General features: G+C 40.5%; 1 protein-coding gene across 19 annotated transcripts in view; it reads left to right on the forward strand.

Annotated features, from left to right (window-relative positions):
• Positions 1–21,301, forward strand: part of ARPP21 (cAMP regulated phosphoprotein 21) — a 164,293-nt gene that overhangs the window by 74,411 nt on the left and 68,581 nt on the right. For 6 of the 19 annotated variants that reach the window (XM_061395814.1, XM_061395812.1, XM_061395818.1 and 3 more), the window contains exons 11-14: positions 199–300; positions 6,455–6,492; positions 8,316–8,375; positions 12,484–12,716. In XM_061395814.1, the coding sequence (XP_061251798.1) occupies positions 199–300; positions 6,455–6,492; positions 8,316–8,375; positions 12,484–12,716 (433 nt within the window). The remainder of the gene's footprint in view (positions 1–198; positions 301–6,454; positions 6,493–8,315; positions 8,376–12,483; positions 12,717–21,301) is intronic. The other 13 variants (XM_061395825.1, XM_061395824.1, XM_061395827.1 and 10 more) reach the window with 11 other exon arrangements.

Consider the following 21,301-nt stretch of genomic DNA (forward strand, 5'->3'; position numbering starts at 1 on the left):
GAGCACCCCTGCCATCACAAGGCACACACCCCACACACATCACCCACCACGACTTCCTCGGGGACCAGAGGGAGTGAGACTTGTCAAGCCCCATTTATTTAAGTGAACATTTATTACTCTCAGCTGACAGTTTTTCTTGACTGCAGATTTCCAACGGCTCACCTTGGGTAACCCTCCTGATTTCTCTTTTCTGTTCAGCAAAACAGAATGCATCCATTTAGAGATGACAGACGAAGTAAATCAATTGAAGAGAGAGAAGAGGAGTATCAGAGAGTGAGGGAGAGAATATTTGCACATGATGTGAGTAGTTGTTTTCATTGCCTCTTGAGTGCGGTCCCTCCGTCAGCAGTAAGGCAGCCTCGTTCCCCAGACAGGAAGCTGATAGGAATGAGGGAAGCTGGAGGCAGGGAGCTGCCGGAGGGCAGCAGACCAGAGGTGCTTCTGGAAGAGGACCTGATTCAGGGAAGTGATGGAAAAGGAGCCAGAGGTTTGTGTGTGTTCCCAAATAGCGAAGTACTATTTGGGGTCAATAATATAGACCTTAAATATGGAGAGAGGTTGCCAGTTTTGCAGAAAGCTCTTCAGATTTATATTAGCCAACAGATACCACGTGGTTTTCTTCTTCAGACCCACATTGTGCAGAAGAAAGAATTCCAAAACAAGAGAAGAGTCAATTGAGCATACACACACAGAATTTTCTGCATTCTTAGCAAGTATGGACACTTTATTATATCAAAGGTAATAAAGTTACTCATCCCCTCCCCCACCCCATTTTCAGATAAAATTTGTTCCATGACCCATTTTCAAGGGAATGATCAGAAAACAATTTCTTTTGTTCATATCCCAACAAAGAAAATGTGGTTGGGATTATTTTTTTTTTATTCTTTTGCTCACTGTGGCCAAAATTAAATGTGATTAAATTCCATACAAATTAAAAGGTGAAAAAAAGCTGAATTTAGATGCAATGGAATGGAAAGGACAAGCTGTTTCCATACGCTTTCCCTTCTATGGGTGCATTTGGCAGCCTCTAGAAAATGCTGTGGGTTTTTCCCTCTGCAGAGGTATAGCCATGAGCACCTTTGTGTAGATTCTCTGTGGCCGACACCTCTGTCTTTCCTAAGTCAGATGGGCATCTGACTTCCTCTGTGATTTGTTCTCATGATTTGTTCCTTAAAAAGCCATCCAGACACCTAGGCATCCATGCTTAACATGCAAGGGGCCTGCTGTCCCCAGAGGTTTTAAGCCCAAGCTAGCCTCCCTGATCTTCCACCTTCTGCTGAATCCTTTAATTGAGCTACAGAGGAAGTGACACTCTGCACTTCTTTCACACGCATGTGGGTTTCTGCCATCTGCTCTAGAACCTCTCTGCCTTTCTTAGACACATTAAAATACAATTGTGAATTGAATAGCCTGGTCCAAAGCTTGCAGAGTAGGAGAGTGTGAGAGAAGGAGATGAGGTAGCCATTGTTGAATGATGTCAATTCTAGCAGATTCTAGAAAATCCTTTTAATTATGGTCAGAATTCTTGATGGTGCAAAGGACAGCCTGACACATGGTAGACCTTTCCTTGTGTTTGCTGGATATAAGAATGCAGTAATGAGAGGCTCTGTTCTAGTCATAATACTGTAATAAACCTATCTTGGACTGGAGATAGAATATTCCTATCTGATGACCTTCAAGATGAGAAATTTTTCTGAAAGACAGTTTATTCTCTATTCTCTTTTTTTCTCTCTCTTTTATACACACACACATACAACACACACAAACACACATTCTTCCTCTTAGTATAATTCTGGCAAGCCATATAGTTTATGAATGAGTTGTTACATTGTAAAGCAAAGAGTAGTCACCCACATAATGTACAAACAACATTATGCTTTTCTTCTCTGTCACATTGCCAGACACTCAAGTGCCGGTTGACAGCAAGTAGCATCACTGATGCATGCCTGTGATGGGGGTGACATTTGCCCTGCTAGCCTTCATTTTTGTATTTTCGTGCCCGTAGGAGGTCATCGAAGGGAGGAGGGGTCAGCCTGACTCCTAGTCCACAGCGCATTTCCTCACATCCCTGTTCAGGAGATTTAGGAGTAAGGAACCTGGGTTCCAGGCTGAAGATTGGAGGCAAGGGTCCCTGTTTAAAGCCTCTGTGGCCACATGCTGTATTATTATTTTTTATCAAGTAAAAGCAGACCTAAATGTGAGATAGCCTAAATGGAAAGCTATTGTCATAGCCCTTTTATTCCATGAAATATTTCTTCAGCCTTCTCTGCAATGCTGTAGCTGCTTCTCCTTGTGGGAGAGGAGGAGTAAACACTTTTGATAGACTCTCTGGTGGCCACCACTTCTGGTTTTACTAATTCAGGTGGGAGACTGGCATGTTTCTGAAGCTGATTTTCACTTGATCTCCTAGGGCGGTAGGTTTTTTTAATTGGCTTTCTGTACTCAGAGAGCTTCCCAGGTGGCTCAGTGGTAAAGAATCTGCCTACCAATGTAGGAGATGCCAGAGATGTTGGTTTTATCCCTGGGTTGGGAAGATTCCCTGGAGAAGGGCATTGCTACCCCCTCCAGTATTCTTGCCTGGAGAATCCCATGGACAAAGGAACCTGGCGGGCTACAGTCCATGGAGTGGCAGAGTCAGACACGACTGAGTGACTGAGCATGACCAAAACAACCCAGAGTGTGCTCATGAAGGGCTTCAGAGATGACCTAAAATCCTTGATATCACCTGTAAAATATTACGTTCATGAGCATATGTACATTTTTCTAAGGATAAGCTCTCTAGTGTTTATCACATTATTCTAAGTTTTCATGACACTTGAACGACCATGAGCCACTGTCCTAGCGGGAAATAAAATGCCAAATGTCTTTCTCCCTTGTCGATAGCTGTTGTAGACACAATGCAGTCATACCTTCTACTGGTGGTCCCCAAATTTGGCAGCTTAAAAAAAGAAAAAAAGCTTCTCATCTCACAGTCTGCAGGGTTCAGGAATGTGGGAGTGGCTTAGCTGAGTGATTCTGTCTCGTGGTCTTTCATGAGGCTCCAGTCGGGCTATCAGTTTGGGCTGTAGTCATCTGCAGATTTGGTGCAGTGGTCTTCTCCAAGAACCACTCACATATTGCCGGCCCTCAGTTCTCTGCTGGCTATAAGCTAGAGATCTCATAGTGATGGGGAGCTCTCTGTAGGCTGCCAGGTATCTTCAAACATGGCAACTGTCTTTCCCTGGAGCAAGTGATCTGAGTGGGAAAGGAAAAGGGTCCCAAATGGAAGCCCGGTGCTATAAGCTGATCTTGGAAGTGACATATATTCCCTTCTGCTGTATTCTTTTAGACACACAGACCAGCTTTGCTGCACGTGGGTGGTACCACACAAGGCAAGGGTCCCTGGGGGGCCACCCTGTATTAACAGGAGATTACCATATTCTCTGTTAAACACAAACTCAAGGGCACAACAGCAATATGAACTTTCTCGAATATGTATGGTAACATAAAGATGGGACCCACTAGGGAGCCTTTATCTGTATAATTCCAGATTCTCAAATGATCATAACTACCCAAATTGTTAAGGTACACGAGATAGTAAGTATATTAACTCATTTATAAAACAAATGCAAGGAATCCAGCATAAGGAAATTAAGTTATAGACATATAATTTTTTTAAGCTGGTCTTTAATTTAGCATCCTCATAGCTTATAAACAGAGGTAATAAAACCAGCTTTCTTTGCCAGTTATTAAGTCGTAGAGTAGTTCAAACAGGTTCAAATGTCAATATACTTAAGTAGGATTATTTTTCTACTTGAAGTTACAATAGGCATTTATAGAAAAATACTTCCTGATGTTTATACTTTAGAAAAACCCCAATTTCTTTTAAAATTAGAAGTGTTCTTGAATATTTTACAAATGTACCTTGATGGCTAAGGGATGCACGTATGTGTGTGTGTGTGTGTGTGCTTTGTCATAGGTGCACAATCCAAATATGCAGATTTATTTGGGGATTTTCCAAAAAAGGCTTTTCAAATATAGTTTGAGAATTTGGGTATCTTGAAATAAGACCAGTTCATCTGTTATTTGAGAACTGAAATGTTTAATTCAGAGCACACAACAATTTAGTTCTCAAATAATAAATAAGTGTACTTTTGAAGTCAGAAATATTTGAAATATAACTCTTCTTTCCTTTTGGCAAGCATGTCAACTTATTTTATGATTAATCCTATGCAATGTTGCTTCCTTTAGGAAGGTTAAGTAGATAAAGCAATATATTTGAGAAAGACTTGTTTTGCCTAGAGGGTAATTTCTGAAGGATATTTATATGCAAATAGGGATTTGAGGAAGATTTCATCTTTGGTTTTCTTCATGGGGAGCCAATGACGAGGTTGTGAGGTACCACCTGGCTTGGGGGTAGCATGTGGAAGAGAATTCTATAATTCATTAGGCAAAAACATTTTTCTCCTTTTAAACAAAGCCCTTTATGTATATATCTGAGAATGCATACACCTCACAGCTAATTTTATCTTTCTCTGCTATTAAAATTTGTAAGTTATTAATGCTTCTTTTAATGCACACACATACATTTTAATCAGTTACTGAATCATAACCCATAATTGTCTTTGTCTTTATGAAAAGTGTGGTGGATGGATGATGAGATGATTTTTTTTTAGGACCTTTCCACAAAAATCAGGAAGATGCTCTGGAGATGGGTTTTTAGAGAGCATCATCTTTAATTTGCACGTGCCTTAGTTTTTAGTTCGAAGAGTTTGGGCTGCTTCCCTTACCAAATGGCTATTAAATGAACAAGTCCAAAGAGGTCAGCATGTCTTTGATAGCTCCTTCAAAGACGTAGTCAAGTCTCAGTTATTCAGAATCAGCCAGAACATCCTAAATGTAATTGGCCTATTTCCAATCTCAAGAGCTGAAATGTAGCAAAGTATTATCGTGGATATCTGGCATAGTATCACTTTGTTCATATACCAAGACTTGGCTTAGACTTGACTCTAACTGGTTGGGAAACCCAACTAAAGGAAGAAGAAGCAATGGGATATTTAGCTTTCTTTAAAGAGATCCTCCTAGGAATAATGTCAGGGGCACATCATTTGTATTTGTTTTCCTTTATAAAATTAAATATCAAATTACTTTTCTGAAAAGCCTGTTGCTTAATTGGCTATGGTTGCCTTTTATTAAATAAACTTTTTGCACACTTCATCTTCAGGATGCATGTTAAATGCATAGGGGTTAAAACAGAAAGTTTTAGAGATGCCCTCATTAAAAAGCTCAGACCACTGAGAAAAGGACATTATGCCCAAATCTAGCCCTTCAGCTTATAGAAGGAAATGATCTCTCTGGTAAAATGCAGCAAGAAACCAGCATCCTGCCAGCCTCTGTGAGAGGTGGTTACATTAATAGCATTTTTAATTCAAAAATTCTATATTGAAAGGTCATTATTATTTCTTTATTTTTATGTTATTTTCTCTTAAAAATGAGCATGTTCAGTCTCTTTGATCCCTTTAGGAGGGGAACTTACTCATCATTTAGAATATCCACACATATGTTACCTGTGTTTGTGGTTAAAATCTTAGTGCTTTGAAAACGGTTTTATATTAGTTCCTAAGCACAGTATTTTGTATTTTACGACTGTTGTACCATATTTTGTTAAGACTTCTCTTTTTGCTTGTTAAAATTTAATTTGATCCCCCTTTCCCCAGCACCTAATGATAATGGAATTTTATCTTCCTTACGTTGTGTATTAAACTCAAGATAGCAGAGACATGAATACTAGAGAACAGAAGCTAAAAGGAAAGTGACTGGGTTTTTTGTGTGAAACTAAGATGTATTAGATGGGTTTGATATTCTTTCCCGATTAGCTTCGTTTTATTCTCACTTGCTTTCTGAGCCCCTCCCTCCCTCCCTCCTCTGCTAACTCCCTGCCCTGGCATTGGTTGAGGACATCGCTTCAGTTTTGAGAGTCTCGCAGGTCAAGTGTTTGTGTTGTGAGAGTTCATCGGGGCCAGGTCCTAGCTTCAGGATTGTGGTTTCCCAGCGCTCCCATCCTCTGGCGGATCGCGCCAGGCCTACACGCTCTGCCTTCACCCACACGTGGCCTCTAGTCCAAGGTGGCGGCTGGGTCTCGGCTGCCCAGAGGACCCACTAGCTCAGGGCCTGTGGCTCGCAGGCCTCTGCCGCACTTTCATTCACAGCGCCTCTCTGTTCTCCTCCTGACCTTGATGCTGACTGGGCTAAATCTCTCTGAAACCTGGAGACACCATATGGGAAAGTTGACACTTCTAACTCTAACCTTTTTGTTTTTCTTCTTCTTTTTTTTTTTTTTCTAAAAATGCTGCACAGTTTCCTTAATTTTTTTCCTCTTGGAGGAAAAAATAGTTTGAAAATCAGGCCAGGATTTGGGCTCCCTCAGCATATCCTGAACATCTGATCCAATGCCTTTTTTTTGTTTGTTTTTCAGTCAGTTTGCTCCCAGGAAAGCCTCTTTGTGGAAAACAGGTAAAAGGAAATTTGCTTTTTCATCTCTTTAAAGGAACAGAGTCTGTCACATGTGTGTTGTTTATTCATATATATATGCCATATATAAGTGTGTGCTTGAATATATGTATAAATAAATACATATATCTATGCGTGCACACATATATATGCTCACATATATGTTATTTAGCATATCCAGAAGCTATTTAATTTGGGACAAAAGTTCTCTCGGTTATTTCCAAACATAGCTTTCAACAGTTTCCATATTTAAAGTCTCAACTTCCGGTCCTAACAAAGATATAATTCTGTCACCTTTCCCAGGCGTTAAAAAGTATAAATGTTGAGACAGGAACTTGCAGTTTCATTGGCTTATTGAATAGGCTGCTAACATCCTAGTGTATATGGTATTATTGGCCACTTTGTGGGCCCCTTCATTGTATGTAGCTACACAGATAATAATTTGAATAATATTGTTTTATGTTTCTTATTCTAAGTAATCTACTGGTTTTCATAAAAGGCCTAACTTGGAAAACTTATCTAAACCGATCTAGTTTGTAGAGTGTACCTGGCTGGGTGTTAGTAGGGGAAGGGATGGTTATGACATGAATGGGTTAAAACATTTATACAAAGTCTTGTGTATAAGAGCAGAGGTTTTCAAATTTAGCATGTACCTTTTAAAAATAGTTCTAAACTGATACAGATATTAAAATGCTCCATTGATTTAATTGCATATTTTCAAGGGGAATTAAGGAATTCCACATTAGCTGTACTGATCACATTAAAATACATCACAATGGGCAGTTTGGATTGGAAATATGGTTTCCATTTAAAAAGGGGTGGTTAATTTCATTTCAGGTGTTGGCTTAATAGGCACCCCTATAAAATTGATTAAAACGGAGGCTATTTGATTAAATTCCTGTACTTAGAAAACTTGAACATTAGAGAGGATTGGTTTAAAAAATGCCATCATTCATATTAGCAGTTAGAAATCTTCAAGTAACTTCCCTCAATTGAACAAGCTCTTATAGAAAAAGGGATGCGAGTAGTGAGCAAGTCTTTACAAGACATCTAAAAACATCCTTGAAAATCCATACAGATTTCAACAAATATTCTGTATTTACAGTAAATTAAGAACCCCTGAGTTTTAACATCTTAGGTATGATTCTGAGGCCAAAATTCTCTGTCCTTACCCAGAAGATGAAATGAGCATTTAGAATTCCGTTTAGTAGGACGCTCATTCCCTAGTTTTATGGCCAGTCGTTTTCCCTGCTTACTCCCTAATCTTAGTCATTTATTTGTGTTTTGTATAAAAAGACTTCTTGTGCACTTGTGTCCCTAATATTCAAATTGGAGTTTATTCATATAATTGGTCACTAATACTCATTGCATATATTAAGTCTTGACAGTCCCCAGAAGCAAAAATCTGAGTAGATTCTCTACAAAAATAAATATATTTCTTGGGTACCTGCCTTTGAAAGGTCGTATTTCGTGATGCCCCAAAAATAAAGAATAATTTTAATATTATCCAAAGAGAAAAATCACAACTGATACATGCAGTTACTTAAATATCTCTTATATCTGTCAGTTTCTTTGATTTTCCTCTCCTCTCCCATTCCCTCTGTCTTTTCTTCCCTTCTTTCTCCCTTGTCTAGTATCAGTGCCTTAATCCTAGGGTACGGATAAATCAGGCTGCCATTCATTTATGAGGGCAAAATTCAAATAAACCGTAGCATATGGGGTTGATCCGCAAGACAGGTGTGCTGTAGTGGGCTCACATCCATTTGACCTAGGGCACTTAGCACCCTTAGATTTCATATCATAAAAATCATGTTTTTCATTTCCAGTAGGCTCTTGGAAGACAGTAACATATGCAGTGAGACCTATAAGAAAAGACAGCTCTTTCGGTTGGTATGGCTTCCTTTTTTAAAACTGTGTTTTCAGATTATGTGCCGGAATCAATGTTAACTATAAGTGTATCAGTGTAAACTATCTCTGTTCACGAAGGAAAATATGTTTGGTTATTTCTTTGTAAAGCTTGTTTCCGAGCTAGTGTTGAAGCTTTATTGGGGCCTCTAAGACACAGGACTGGCAAACCATGGCTTGGTCTACAGTCTTTTAGGGTTCTTCCTCTGATTCTCTGGGTTTTTCTCCAGGGTTGACTTTGGGAATACACTGACTTCACATTCCCAAATCAACTTTGCTAAATTACACTGAATGAATATTTCTCTGGCAGGTTGCAATTGTGTATATGTTCCCGATACTAGAATACAAATCCATGATAATGCTATTTGAGTAGTTGATTTTTAGCCACTACTATCCATCATAATATTTCAAACAACATTTTATCAAGCACAGATTTTATTTCTAAAGAAAGATATGGGATTGTCTCCAATTATAATGAATTACATAAAATCTAGATCTGTGTGGGGTAAGGGAAATGTGTGTGTGTATATATATATATATATATATATATATATATATATATATAAATGTATATATATAAAGTTTTATACGAGGCTAGAGAGTGCCAGAGAACTAAAGGGTCTATAGCCATTCTCTCATCACTTTATTAAATGTATCTCTAGCATCCATTGTAGGGCAGTGGATATACTGTGCTATATGTGTGTGTGTGTGTATATTGAATACCTCACACATATATTTAATATGCTAGTGTTTTTATGACTATTAGGATTCATCTCTATTGTAGGAAAGGCAAAACAAACAAAACAATAAAAGTTACTGACCACTTAGAAGGAAGAAAATACCAAAAAAAAAAAAAAATGGATTCTGGGCTTTGAACATATCTTTTTTCTATAAATCTGAGCTTATGACCCCAACATCAAAAAAGTTCATTTCTTCTCTTTACACTCTGGCAGAAACAAAAAACAGGATCTGTTTTTCTTTAAGCTTTTATTTTTCTAGGTTGAACAACATTTCTAATACCTTCCTCTTGTATCATTAGACAGTTTATTTTCATACTTGAAGATTAAGAAAATAACCTTGACATTTTCCCTTGAAAGCCCAGGAAAATACTATGATTCACCAGTGCTCATACAGTCACACACCATGGCTTGGTTTGTTGAGACCAGTAGAGATACAATTCTTGACCCCTAGAGGCATTTAGTTTTGGGGCTTCCCTTGTGGCTCAGCTGGTAAAGAATCCACTTGCAATGCGGGAGACCTGGGTTCTATCCCTGGGTTGGGAAGATCCCCTGGAGAAGGGAAGGGCTACCCACTCCAGTATTCTGGCCTGGAGAATTCCATGGACAGTACATGGGGTCGCAAAGATAGCCCCAAATCTGGATCCCTAGCCAGAACTACCTTCTACTAAGGTCAACCATCGCAAGTATAAAATTACCAAGCACAGACTCAGGAATGTGACTTAGTATAAAGCAATCCACACGCTGATAAAAGTAATTCAAAGTCTACATCATACCTAACTTTGTTAAAAAAAAAAAAAAAGCCATGTTCAGACATGAAAGAAAATAAAAATTATCAGTTACATTACTCAGCACAGAAGCAGAACTTGGAGTACCTGCTCTCTGACTACTCTGGGGTCAAATTCTATATAGTTACATACAAGAGGGTCAGTGCCTCTTGATGACCAGATAACGCATTATCATCATCTTCCTGATTCCCAGTTAGAAGGGAATCAGGCCTGGGCTTAGGAGTGATGGGAAGGCACTTGTGGATGTAATCCCTATGATCCCACACCCAAGTGGATACGCAGTTCAACTCTGGACCTCACCCTGCCAGTATTAAAGTGAATGATGAATACAGCAATAAAAAAAGATAATTTCTGGGTATCGGTATCTAGAGACCATAAATTAAATGCATCATTTTAAATCTCATTAAAGCTAACTCTCTAAAGCAAAAGCTTAAATTCTGCTTTTAAAATGAATGGACAGATCTTGACTTGGGTTGAAGATTTGAGCCAGTGGAGTGAAGGTAGGAGTGAAGGAAATCTTAGGTTGCCTTATTGGCCAGGGGATGAAATGAGTCTTAGAAGAGCTACCCAGTGTTTTTGAAACATGCCAAAATGCTCTGAGGAACGGTGGCCGACACCTCCTTTGCAGAGAAAGGCTCCGCCACACTGGCATTTAAAGGAAGTCTGAATTCCTCCTCCCATGGAGGTGAAGAGTTGATGCGGAGAGGATAATTGAAGCAGAATTGGTGATGATCACCCCCGTATGGAGAGTTGCCTTCTGACACATCCTGAATGCTAAGGACCACCCCAAATCTCTTCCTATAATAAATATTCCATATTAGCAACAAGTGAGATTATTGTCACATCCCTGGTACATTCACCGTTGCTAAATAATACTTTAGTTGGGCTTTGTCAAGGGTGGGTCAAATTAATCAGAATTATATGAGCAAAGATTGAAGCTGAATTTAGAGATTGAAAGGGAAATAATCATATTTTCTCTACTCAGTCTCCTCTGGGCCGCTTGAATTTCACAGGTGTTTAGGGACTAAAGTTACCTGGCCCTTGGTGAGTGTCTGATACGTCCTGCTCATAAAACAGTCTTCTTAAACAGTCCTTGTTTCTAAAACTAGCCCATCCCTGAGGTACTGAACACAGAGAGGATGTTTGTAAGAAAACATTGAGAGAAGAGAGCAGGGTGCTGAGTGCTTTTTGTTTTGTGAGTTTTCTGTTGCATTTCCTCCCTTCACTGTGCAAAATCTTATGACAAACTAGCTGTTTCATTTTTATTATCTCTTGGATTCATTGACCTTCTTAAGTTTTCACGAAATGAAAGAAAAAGTTAAAGCAAAATCTGAAATTTTCTGTATGCCTTCTGTCCAATGTGGCGGGTGAGTGTTTCAGTCAGATCTGTGTTCTTTTAGCATCTCAACAGTCCATGATTGTCTTTAGAAGAATATTAATAAAGCCACTGTTCACATCTTAGAGGTTTGGATGAAGATTTATGTCACATCACACAGTGATATGAAATTAGGGGTTATATGTATTGCCTATGGTTTTTGTCCTCTTTATTTATAGTCCATGAGCATCTTAGGATATTTTGATGATCCATAATTTCCAACTGCAGAACAGGCTTTGAAAACGGTAACCAAGTTATTCTTTCAGCAATTGGAAACCAATGAAAATGCAAATTTCATCAACTTCCTCTGTGAAATACATGCAGTTTTGCACACTGCTTAGAAAGGCTCTCAAGTCTTCAAAATTGACTTCTGGCTATTGGATCTCTTCCAGTAAATTCAGTGTTTTTCTATTTGAATTTTGAACAAATGTGTCATTTCACCTATGGAGCAATTTTGTTATTTCCATTGATCTCGTTGGAAAGTCTCATGTCAGTGTGGTGTTTGCACTGTTGTTGTTATTATCACAAGTTTTTCTGCGGGAAAGGGATAAAGGGCTCTTTCCTCTGCCCATGAAGGTTAAACTCACCGGGCAGAATTCTCACCATAGGTTAATAGAGGAATTCCTGTGATTTCTGTGCCATCTGCCAAAGCCTTAATACATTCAGATCTATATCTCTCATGAAGTTCGAAACTAAATTAGTAAATGGCTTCTTTGGAACTGTGCATTCCATTTTTCCATGGTCCAGTTACTTAATGCTAAAAAGAAAGAAGTCTTTTTCAGTGGGAGTTGCTTTTAGGTTCATTCAGCATCATAATTGCTCTCAAACATCGATTCACTATTGATTTGGGTCCAGAGAATGTACCCCCGTCTCTTCTCTGCATGGGAGAAGTTACCAATTATATTTTATATCCTATTGTTCTCGGTGCTCCTTCACTGGCAGAGGGATTTTGTGACCTTTCTCAGTTTGGTTTTTCTGTGTGCAACATGAGCGTTCTGTGTGATGTGTGACCTGTGTGTACGTCAGTGAGGTGTCCGTGATGTCCCTGGTGAGGCAGCTGGTCCCCTGGGAAGGGTTGACAAGAAGGGTCTTGCCTAGATGATTCTTACAAGAAAGGCCCCGCTTGGTGTCCATTCTGCTCACGGAATCTAACGTTGTTCCATGCATCTTTCTGGTGGCCATGCTCCAGGGGCAACCGAGATGGCTCAGGGAGAACTTCGGGAAGCAGGCAGAGCAGCTCCGAGAATGAACTCAAGTGGCCTGACCACCAGCGGGCCTGGAGCAGCACAGACTCCGACAGCTCCAACCGCAATCTCAAGCCGGCCATGACCAAGACGGCGAGTTTCGGGGGCATCACGGTGCTGAGCAGGGCTGAGAGCACGTCCAGTAGCAGAAGTACTGGGAAGCTGTCCAAAGCAGGTAGTTAGTACTGAATGGGTTTATGTGCCATGAGAGTTTCTGGCTTCCATTCCAGCTGCGTGGTCAGTGCACTCTCTGAGTTCCCTGAACTAAAGATGATGTGCTGTGCTGTGCTTAGTCACTCAGTCGTGTCCGACTCTGTGACCCCATGGACTGTAGCCCTCCAGGCTCCTCTGTCCATGGGGATTTTCCAGGCAAGAATACTGGAGTGGATTGCTATGCCCTCCTCCAAGGGATCATCCCAACCCAGGGATCAAACCCAGGTCTCCCACATTGCAGGTAGATGCTTTACTGTCTGAGCCACCAGAGAAGCCCATGATGATGAGCTGAATGTTATTAATCCTTGGGATAGCCCAAAAGTCAGGAGTTGCCACTGAAATAACCGTACTGTTCTCGTGAGTCGTGTGCCTGGGGTTCATGATTGAACCCAGTTCTTATCTTCAGTTTCCTTCTCTACAAAATGTAAGTGATAATAGAATGTTATTCTCAGTCCCCTCGGTGAACTATTGTAATTTTAAATTTGATCATTTATATAAAATCAGTTACTGAGGCACCTGCACAAGCCAAGTATTTAACCAAGGTTAGCTATTTTTTACATTTAATATTATGCTTTATTCTTTAAAACTACATTGTCAGATAATTACAATATTAATTGTTTCAGTTCTTGCTCTGGTTAACTCTTAGTAAATGGCTCAGGCAGTAAAGAATCTGTCCCAGATTTCATTCTTGGGTTGGAAAGATCCCCTGGAGGTGGAAATGGCAACCCACTTCAGGATTCTTTCATGGGAAATCCCATGGACAGAGAGCCTGGTGGGCTACAGTCCATGGGGCTGCAAAGAGTCAGACATGACTGAGCAACTAACACTTCACACTTTACTTAGTATGATCTGGGGTAAGTTACTTAACTTATTTGTTTCCTCATTCTTAAATAGGTCTAATCATAGTACCTATATTGCAAGTTATTGCAAAGACTAAGAATTAATATACACAAAGAAATTCCAATCATGCTAGCAAGTTATAAGCCTTCAATAAACACTAATTCTTGCTTATTTTTATTATTTCTTTTTAATGTTTTGCTGTTCAGGAAAAAGAGCCTCAGAAAGTTTTCATTTACAAGTAGCTGCTGCTGCTACTGCTGCTGCTAAGTCGCTTCAGTTGTGTCTGACTCTGTGCGATCCCATAGACGGCAGCCCACCAGGCTTCCCCGTCCCTGGGATTCTCCAGGCAAGAACACTGGAGTGGGTTGCCATTTTATTCTCCAATGCATGAAAGTGAAAAGTGAAAGTGAAGTTGCTCAGTCGTGCCCAACTCTATCGACCCCATGGACTGCAGCCTACCAGGCTCCTCCATCCATGGGATTTTCCAGGCAAAAGTACTGGAGTGGGGTGCCATTGCCTTCTCCATCCAAGTAGCTAGGTGCATGTATCTCTTTAACGTTTTCCTATTTTTTTTTTCTTACAAGTGAATAGTGATCTTCTGACATAGTTGGTTCAGGTTTGCATGAACAGTCTTTGAGACATGCACAATGATGAAAAATCTAGGAGAACCATTAACCTGAAACAACTTACCACTGATGGACACATAACACCGTGGGATTCATAGCAGTCTACAAAATATCCCTCATGGTCTGCCCTTTCTAGCTCTTCTGTCTCACAAGTATCCCTCACCATCAGTTTCAAATTATTTTCAAATGGCCACAATCAAAAAACTTGGAAAAAAAATCCCTGGAAGCTGACTGAGTGACCATTCAGTAGCTCTCCATGAACTTTAAGTTTGCCATGTTAGCATGGAATTGTTTTCCTTTGGTTTTGATTTTGCCTTGGAAGTTTGGAGGCCCTGACTCCCAGCTAAGGTTGAGAGTTGAGAGTTGTGGTCCAGGGATGCGTCTGAAAGTCAGGATACACAGCTCCTGGATTCCTAGCCTGGGTGTGGAGAGTGGGAGGCCAGGACCCCAGGGGAATGGTGAATGGGCAACACCAACCAGAGGTTAAAAAACATGCAACTCTCCACTGTTAATACAGTCCCAACCAAGCTTCTCACAACTGCTCAGAGACTCTTTGTGAAATCTCGGCTCATTATGCTAATGGCTTAACATAATTATGTTGTTGACAAGTGCTTCGTAAGAAATTATCTTGTTTTCCTATATAGGCAGAAAATTAATAGTGTTTAGTCTCAGCCACTACTTTATATATACATACATGCATACACACACACACACACACACACACACACACACACACACACACCCTGCTTCTTGGAAAGTCAGGTGGGCCTGCACTGCCTTTTGGCATTTTTATTCACCATTTGGTGAATTCTTGGTTTCTTCCTATAATCAATTGCTCTTATACCCCACTACTGCAGCAACTGGAGTCAAGAAAATCCACCGTGGTGCTTGAGCTCTTGTAAACTAAGAAAGGTTAAATAGTTTTAAATCTCCTTCAAATGCAGAAACCAAGTACCTTAAATGGTGCACTTAAAAATTCCAACACACCCAAAGAGCACTTAAGATTTTCAAATTAATTGTTCTTCTCCACACACCAACCACCAGTCATCTCCAAAGCAGAGCTCTTTGGAAACATTTAAAACACTTCAAGAATGCTAAAATGCCATGTTCTTTGAAGAATGATTAGAAGCTGTAAGTGCTTCAGACATTTTTTTTTTTCTTTTCATCTAAGCATCTCCATTTGAAAGCCTGTCAAGGTATAGGAATGGCAAGAAAAAAAATTACAGGAGATCAAGATAGGGTGTCAAAACAAACTTACAATCTCCCAGGATGGTTTTATGAAGCAAAGCTGTCAATTTTGCTGTCATGGAGCTTCAGAATCACACCAGGTTTCCAGTTTTGTTTTTGTTTTTTTTTTTTTACTTTATTGTTCACAGTGGAATGGCAAGCTCTTTTGACCTTTTCGAAACTCAGTCTGGAGACATTTAAGTTCTCCTGCTCCTCCTCTAATTACATACGTTCTAGCTTCAAATAGATAGTAATGAGATGCTTTCCAGATGGGAAATACATTTTCCTACATTTGGGGAAAAGCATGTTACTGAAGTCAAAACGTGCAAGCACATCCTCTTGAGATCTGGGCTGCATTTCCCGTCTTCTACCCTCTGCCCTATGCATGGCCATGGTCAGTTACCAGGGGCCCAGCGAAGGTCTGTGGAGGCAGCTGATTTCAGCACATCCTCATGGGGAAGAGGACTTGAATGGCTGCAGCCCCATTCTCTCTTGGTAGTGGCAGTGGGGTTGAGAATTAAGAATACCGTGTCATCTGTCTCTCTCCACGCTGGCAACACCATGTTGTGTGTTTTTATTTTTTGGTTGGTTGTTTGGGGGGATTTTTATTTTATATTGGGGTATAGTTTACTTAAAATGTTGTGTTAGTTTCAGATGTTTAATTAAGGTGGTTTAATTACACATACACACATATCCTTTCTTTTTCAGGCTCTTTTCCCATATAGATTATTACGGAGTGTTGAGTAGAATTCCCTGTGCTGTACAGTAGGTCTTCGTTGGTTATCTATTTTTATATAGTAGTGTGCATCTGTTAATCCCAGCCTCCTCATTTTTCACCATCCCCTTTTCCCCCTTTGGGAGCCGTAAGTTTGTTTTCAAAGTCTGTATGTCTGTTTCTGTTTTATAAATAAGTTCATCTGTATCAATGGCACCCCACTCCAGTACTCTTGCCTGGCAAATCCCATGGACGGAGGAGCCTGGTGGGCTGCAGTTCATGGGGTCGCTAAGAGTCGGACATGACTGAACGACTTCACTTTCACTTTTCACTTTCATGCATTGGAGAAGGAAATGGCAACCCACTCCAGTGTTCTTGCCTGGAGAATCCCAGGGACGCCGGAGCCTGGTGGGCTGCCATCTATGGGGTCGCACAGAGTCGGACATGACTGAAGCGACTTAGCAGCAGCAGCAGCAGCAGTATCAGTTTTTTAGAGTCCACGTATAAGTGATATCATAGGATAATTGCCTTTCTGGCTTATTTTACTTAGTATGATCATCTCTAGGTCCATCCATGTCATTGCAAAATGACTTTGTTTCCTTCTTTTTTTGTAGCTGAGTAATATTCCATTGTAAATGTACCACATCTTCCTTATCCATTCATCCACTGATGGACATTTAGGCTGCATCCATGTCTTAGCTACTGTAGATTGTGCTGCTGTGGACATGGGGTTGAGAAATAAGTGGGTAACCTCTGTTTCTTTCCACACTGGCCACACCATGTTGTTTGACTACCGTCCTGCCCTCTTGATGTCAGAGCAGGGCTTCTCGACTTTAGCTGCATCGAGATCACAGGAGAAGTTTGTTCAAGCACAGACGGCTTGTCTACAAACCAAACTTGAGAAATAGCTGCTCTGGAAAAGTAAGACCGCCTTCTGCTTGGTTTTCACAAAATTGACATGACCTGGCATCTTATTTTCTGCTTGCAAGGGTATCCTTGCTGTTGTCATCTTGCTGGTCTGTGCCCCAGGATATCTCTGGAACCAATGCAAGACACATCATCTTTCCATCACTTCCTTTTCTTTGTGTTAATATTCATTACTCTGCTAATGCATCCTGGATATCCTTTCCCTTGTTATTTCAGAAGTTTTAGTTCAGAGTTCCACTGAACTCTGATCCCTGGTTCTGGAGACATTTTCCTGGATTCAGGAGGAAAAAGTTCTTTTTCCTGTTCAGGGTCCCTGTAAAAGAAAAATTGTCCCTGATGAGTTAAACAGGCAAGAAAGACTTTACCCATATCTAATCCAGTGAGGTCAAGACTCTTGGAGTAGGAGAGAGAAACTAAACTCAGAAACAAAGACAGGAGAGTCTGTAAGTGCGCTACAGAAAGATGCTAGAGGAGCTTACATAGGTGATGGGTCAATTTAATTAGACCCCTTGTGTTTACTGATTGGTGCAGAGACTAGCAGAGAAAGACACCATTTTTTTCTTGAGGATTATACTTCAAAGGCATGGCTCCCACATCCTTAAGAAAGACCTTTCCTGGTTGTAAAACTGGTAAGAGACTGGGAGAAGATTTGCATCTTAAAGGAACAAAGATGCTCTATGGAAAGGGAGGAAGGCGGCCTATAATCAGGAAGAAATCTATCTAAAGCATGTTAAACTAAGGGAAACTTCAAGGGCATCGTCCTCATCTCTACTCATCCTTTCGTCTGGTGACTTGTATTTTACAAAAGAAGACATTGAGATCTAAAAAAAAGAAGTCACTTCCGGAGGAAAATACAAGGAATTCTGGCAGAGCTAGAGCCAAAACTCCCTCCCTGGGGAATGAATGGTGCACTCCCTTCTCCAAGGGAGTCTGCCCCTACCCTTCCCTTTCTGCCCCAGCCTTTCCCTGGATTTCCTTTTGTCTGCCTTGTTATCTCTTCCCCGGTCTCTTTCCATCTTTCCCTTTTCATGTGTCCCTCTTGCGTGTTCACCTATGGCTGTCACCCTGGAATCTTCTCTCCTCACCTCCCACCAGCTGCCCCTCCAGGTCCAACTTCCGACTTCTGAGCAACCCATTGTGAATAGTGTTGCGTTTCTGGGCAGTATCTCCTGGAACTTGATCAGGCCTGGTGAGGGCCCTGGTCCCACCGGTTCTTGCTGGAATGACCCTAGTGTAAACACGTCACCTGTAGGCTTCAAGCGTGGTCCCTGGAATTGTGTTGCCTCTGTTTGAACTCAGACTTCTCCACTGCACTTGGGAAATTTACCTAGTATCTCTGAGGATCAGCTCTCATCTGCAAAGCACTGTTGCTGTGCAAGGTAGATTAGATAATTCATACAGAATTATCAGTGTGGCACTTGGCCACACTGACATACTGGTTAAATATTTGCTGTTGCTATCATTAAGTCCCTGAAAAAAGAAAACACAAACCCCTCTCAGTGCCCAAAGTAGTAAAGTTCTCAAATATTAATTTTTTATAAAACTGTGATCATTTCTACTCCTGTGCCTTTTTTCACCATTGGTAGCATCCATTTTTAATCAAGAACTGCCATTAATTCTGGCTATATGTAGAATATTGCTTTACCTGATTCTAGATGACTGATATTCAGAAACTGTTCAAAGCTGGTTAGACACCAGCCAGGCTGCACGATCATGGCTGAGCCATCCCTTCAAAGACTCTCGCTGGTTCCATCTTTGCAAGTGTTGAGAGTTTAAGCCGAATTTACTTTTCCTTCTTCTCTTTCTTTTAACCTGTGGCCCCTATATTTACCTCATCTCGTCACTGTTCCTATTGAAGCTGCTGCTTTTTCTCAGCCAGTAGAAGGAAATGATATTGCCTGTCAATGATCAGTGGCCATCTTCCAAAAGCCAAGGTGAAATCATCTTTTGGATTTTATAGAGGCACATCCATCTATGTGTATCCATCTCCAGCACCAACACACATGCCCAGGCTGGGCCTAGATTCTTTCTTGGGCCCCAGTTTTTCTCACTGTCTAACCCATCTGCCTGGACGCAGGCTGAATCAATTGTGTGTGACCTTCAATGCCTGGAGGCAGAAAGTGTTCCTGTATTATTACTGCTGTTGTTGTTGTTGACTCTTAAGTGTCAGACTTTGACTATAGCCTCACATCATAGACACAAGTCCACAGACACACACTACAGCTTGCAGTGAGCAGCGACTTCAGGATCAGGCATGTTAGCCGTGTGTTCCCACAGCTACCCTTACCATTCCCACATTTCCCTTTAGATCCTTTCTTTTTCTGCCCATATGTTTTTTAAACTAATTTTTATTGGAGTATATTACTTGACCATGTGTTCGTTTCTACTGTACAGAAAACAGAATCAGCCATACATATATTCCACTTCCACTTCCACTCTTTTGGATTCCCTTCCCATTTAGATCACCACAGAGCATTGATTAGAGTTCCTTGTAGATTCCCAATTAGTTATCTGTTTCATGCATAGTATCGGTAGTGCACATACTTCAGTCTCAGTCTCCTGATTCATCCCTCCTCCTTTGCACCCATATATTATTCAGAGCCGTATCACCATTAGTTAGATGAACCATCTTGAATTCACCTGCAACTTGATCATTCTGAATAATCAAAAAAGCACTAGAGATTCCCACCGAGAACCCTGGTGTCGGTCAGTACTGGGTCATGGTCAAATCTAGATCAGTCTGCCTAGACCACATCCCAGCTGGGTCATTATCTGGCTGTATGAGTTGGCTTGAGTTAGCTGCCTTCTCTGTGCTTCCATTTCCCTCCCTGTGTGCGCAGTCATAGTCCTTCAAATTACAGGTTTTATCAAGATGTTCACACATACTACGCACCCAGTAAATATCACTATCCTTCTAATTCAGGATAACTTGACTTTTATTTTTATATACTCTTATGTGTCCCTTGAAAGAGTCAATGAGAAAATAATTTAATTACACTCCAACATTGATAATACTCTACTTTGAAGGACAAGAAATGGTCTCTCTGAGAAGGAATGCGGCAACATAGTCATGACTATTTTTGCCCAATTCTGAATGTGTTCAATTCAGATAACTTAGTTTAAGATTTTAAGCCACTCTACCATGTTTGATTCGAATTTGAAAATAAATTCACACCTTGTATTCAAAAATAAAAACAAAAATATTACCGCACTCTCTAGTGGTCCCTTTTCTCTGCAGTCACATTATATTCCTCTCACTTATTTTAAACATTCTCCAGTTTAAGGGCATGTTTTAGAATCCTCAAAACAATCTTAAATATTCTTTATATATATATTAACCTCTAGTGACACAGAACAATGAATTTTTAATGGTATAAATCAATAGTGTGGGCTAATAGATTTTAAAGTTTCTTATACTCCACTCTTACAAGCCATGATGTCACTCAATCCATTAGTCTGAATCCACAGATGTAGAAATTTGGCTTGGTGCAGTTTCTCTCTGAGGCTCTGATTTAATATTCAGGGCCCCAAAACAACCACGGTCAAGGGCGCTGGAGCTGCCTGGCTCTGGTTGTTGGTGTCTCATGGACTTGGAATGTAGCTTTTCTTGTCCACATTGGAGGGAAAGGGAGATGATTAGCATTTAATTCCATCTCGGTGACTTCTGTACACTGACCCAGTTACCTGCGTATGTGAAAAATCGTCAGTCCACAAGTCCCCGCCGTGGTCTTGTGTCATCTGAAGAATAATCAGTCATTATCATAATGGCCAAGACCTCCTTGATTTACCTCTCGATCATATTAATAATGTGAATATGCAAGATCTGGTGCAGGTCTTAAGTACTTCCTAGATCTTAATTAAAAGGAATGAGCCAGTTCTTCTACTCACATTTGAAGGGAAAGATCACTTCTGATTATGACCTTTTCAAAATTCAGGTTTATGGATGTTGAAGAACCAGTACTTTAGAACCATCTACATGACCGTGGACTCCTCCTTAAACTGCAGTCATTTTAACCTCCGTCCCAGTCATTTTAACTTTTATATATTTATTTATTTGGCTTCAGTGGACAGGAATTTGAGCAAAGTCTGGGAGACAGTGGAGGACAGAGGAGCCTGGCATGCTGTAGTCCATGGGGTTACAAAGAGTCAGACACCAGACAGGACTTAGTGACTGAATAACAACATTTATTTGGCTTCATCGGGTCTTACTTAACA

Source organism: Bos javanicus, chromosome 22, assembly GCF_032452875.1.
Source record: "Bos javanicus breed banteng chromosome 22, ARS-OSU_banteng_1.0, whole genome shotgun sequence".
NCBI classification, from domain to species: domain Eukaryota; kingdom Metazoa; phylum Chordata; class Mammalia; order Artiodactyla; family Bovidae; genus Bos; species Bos javanicus.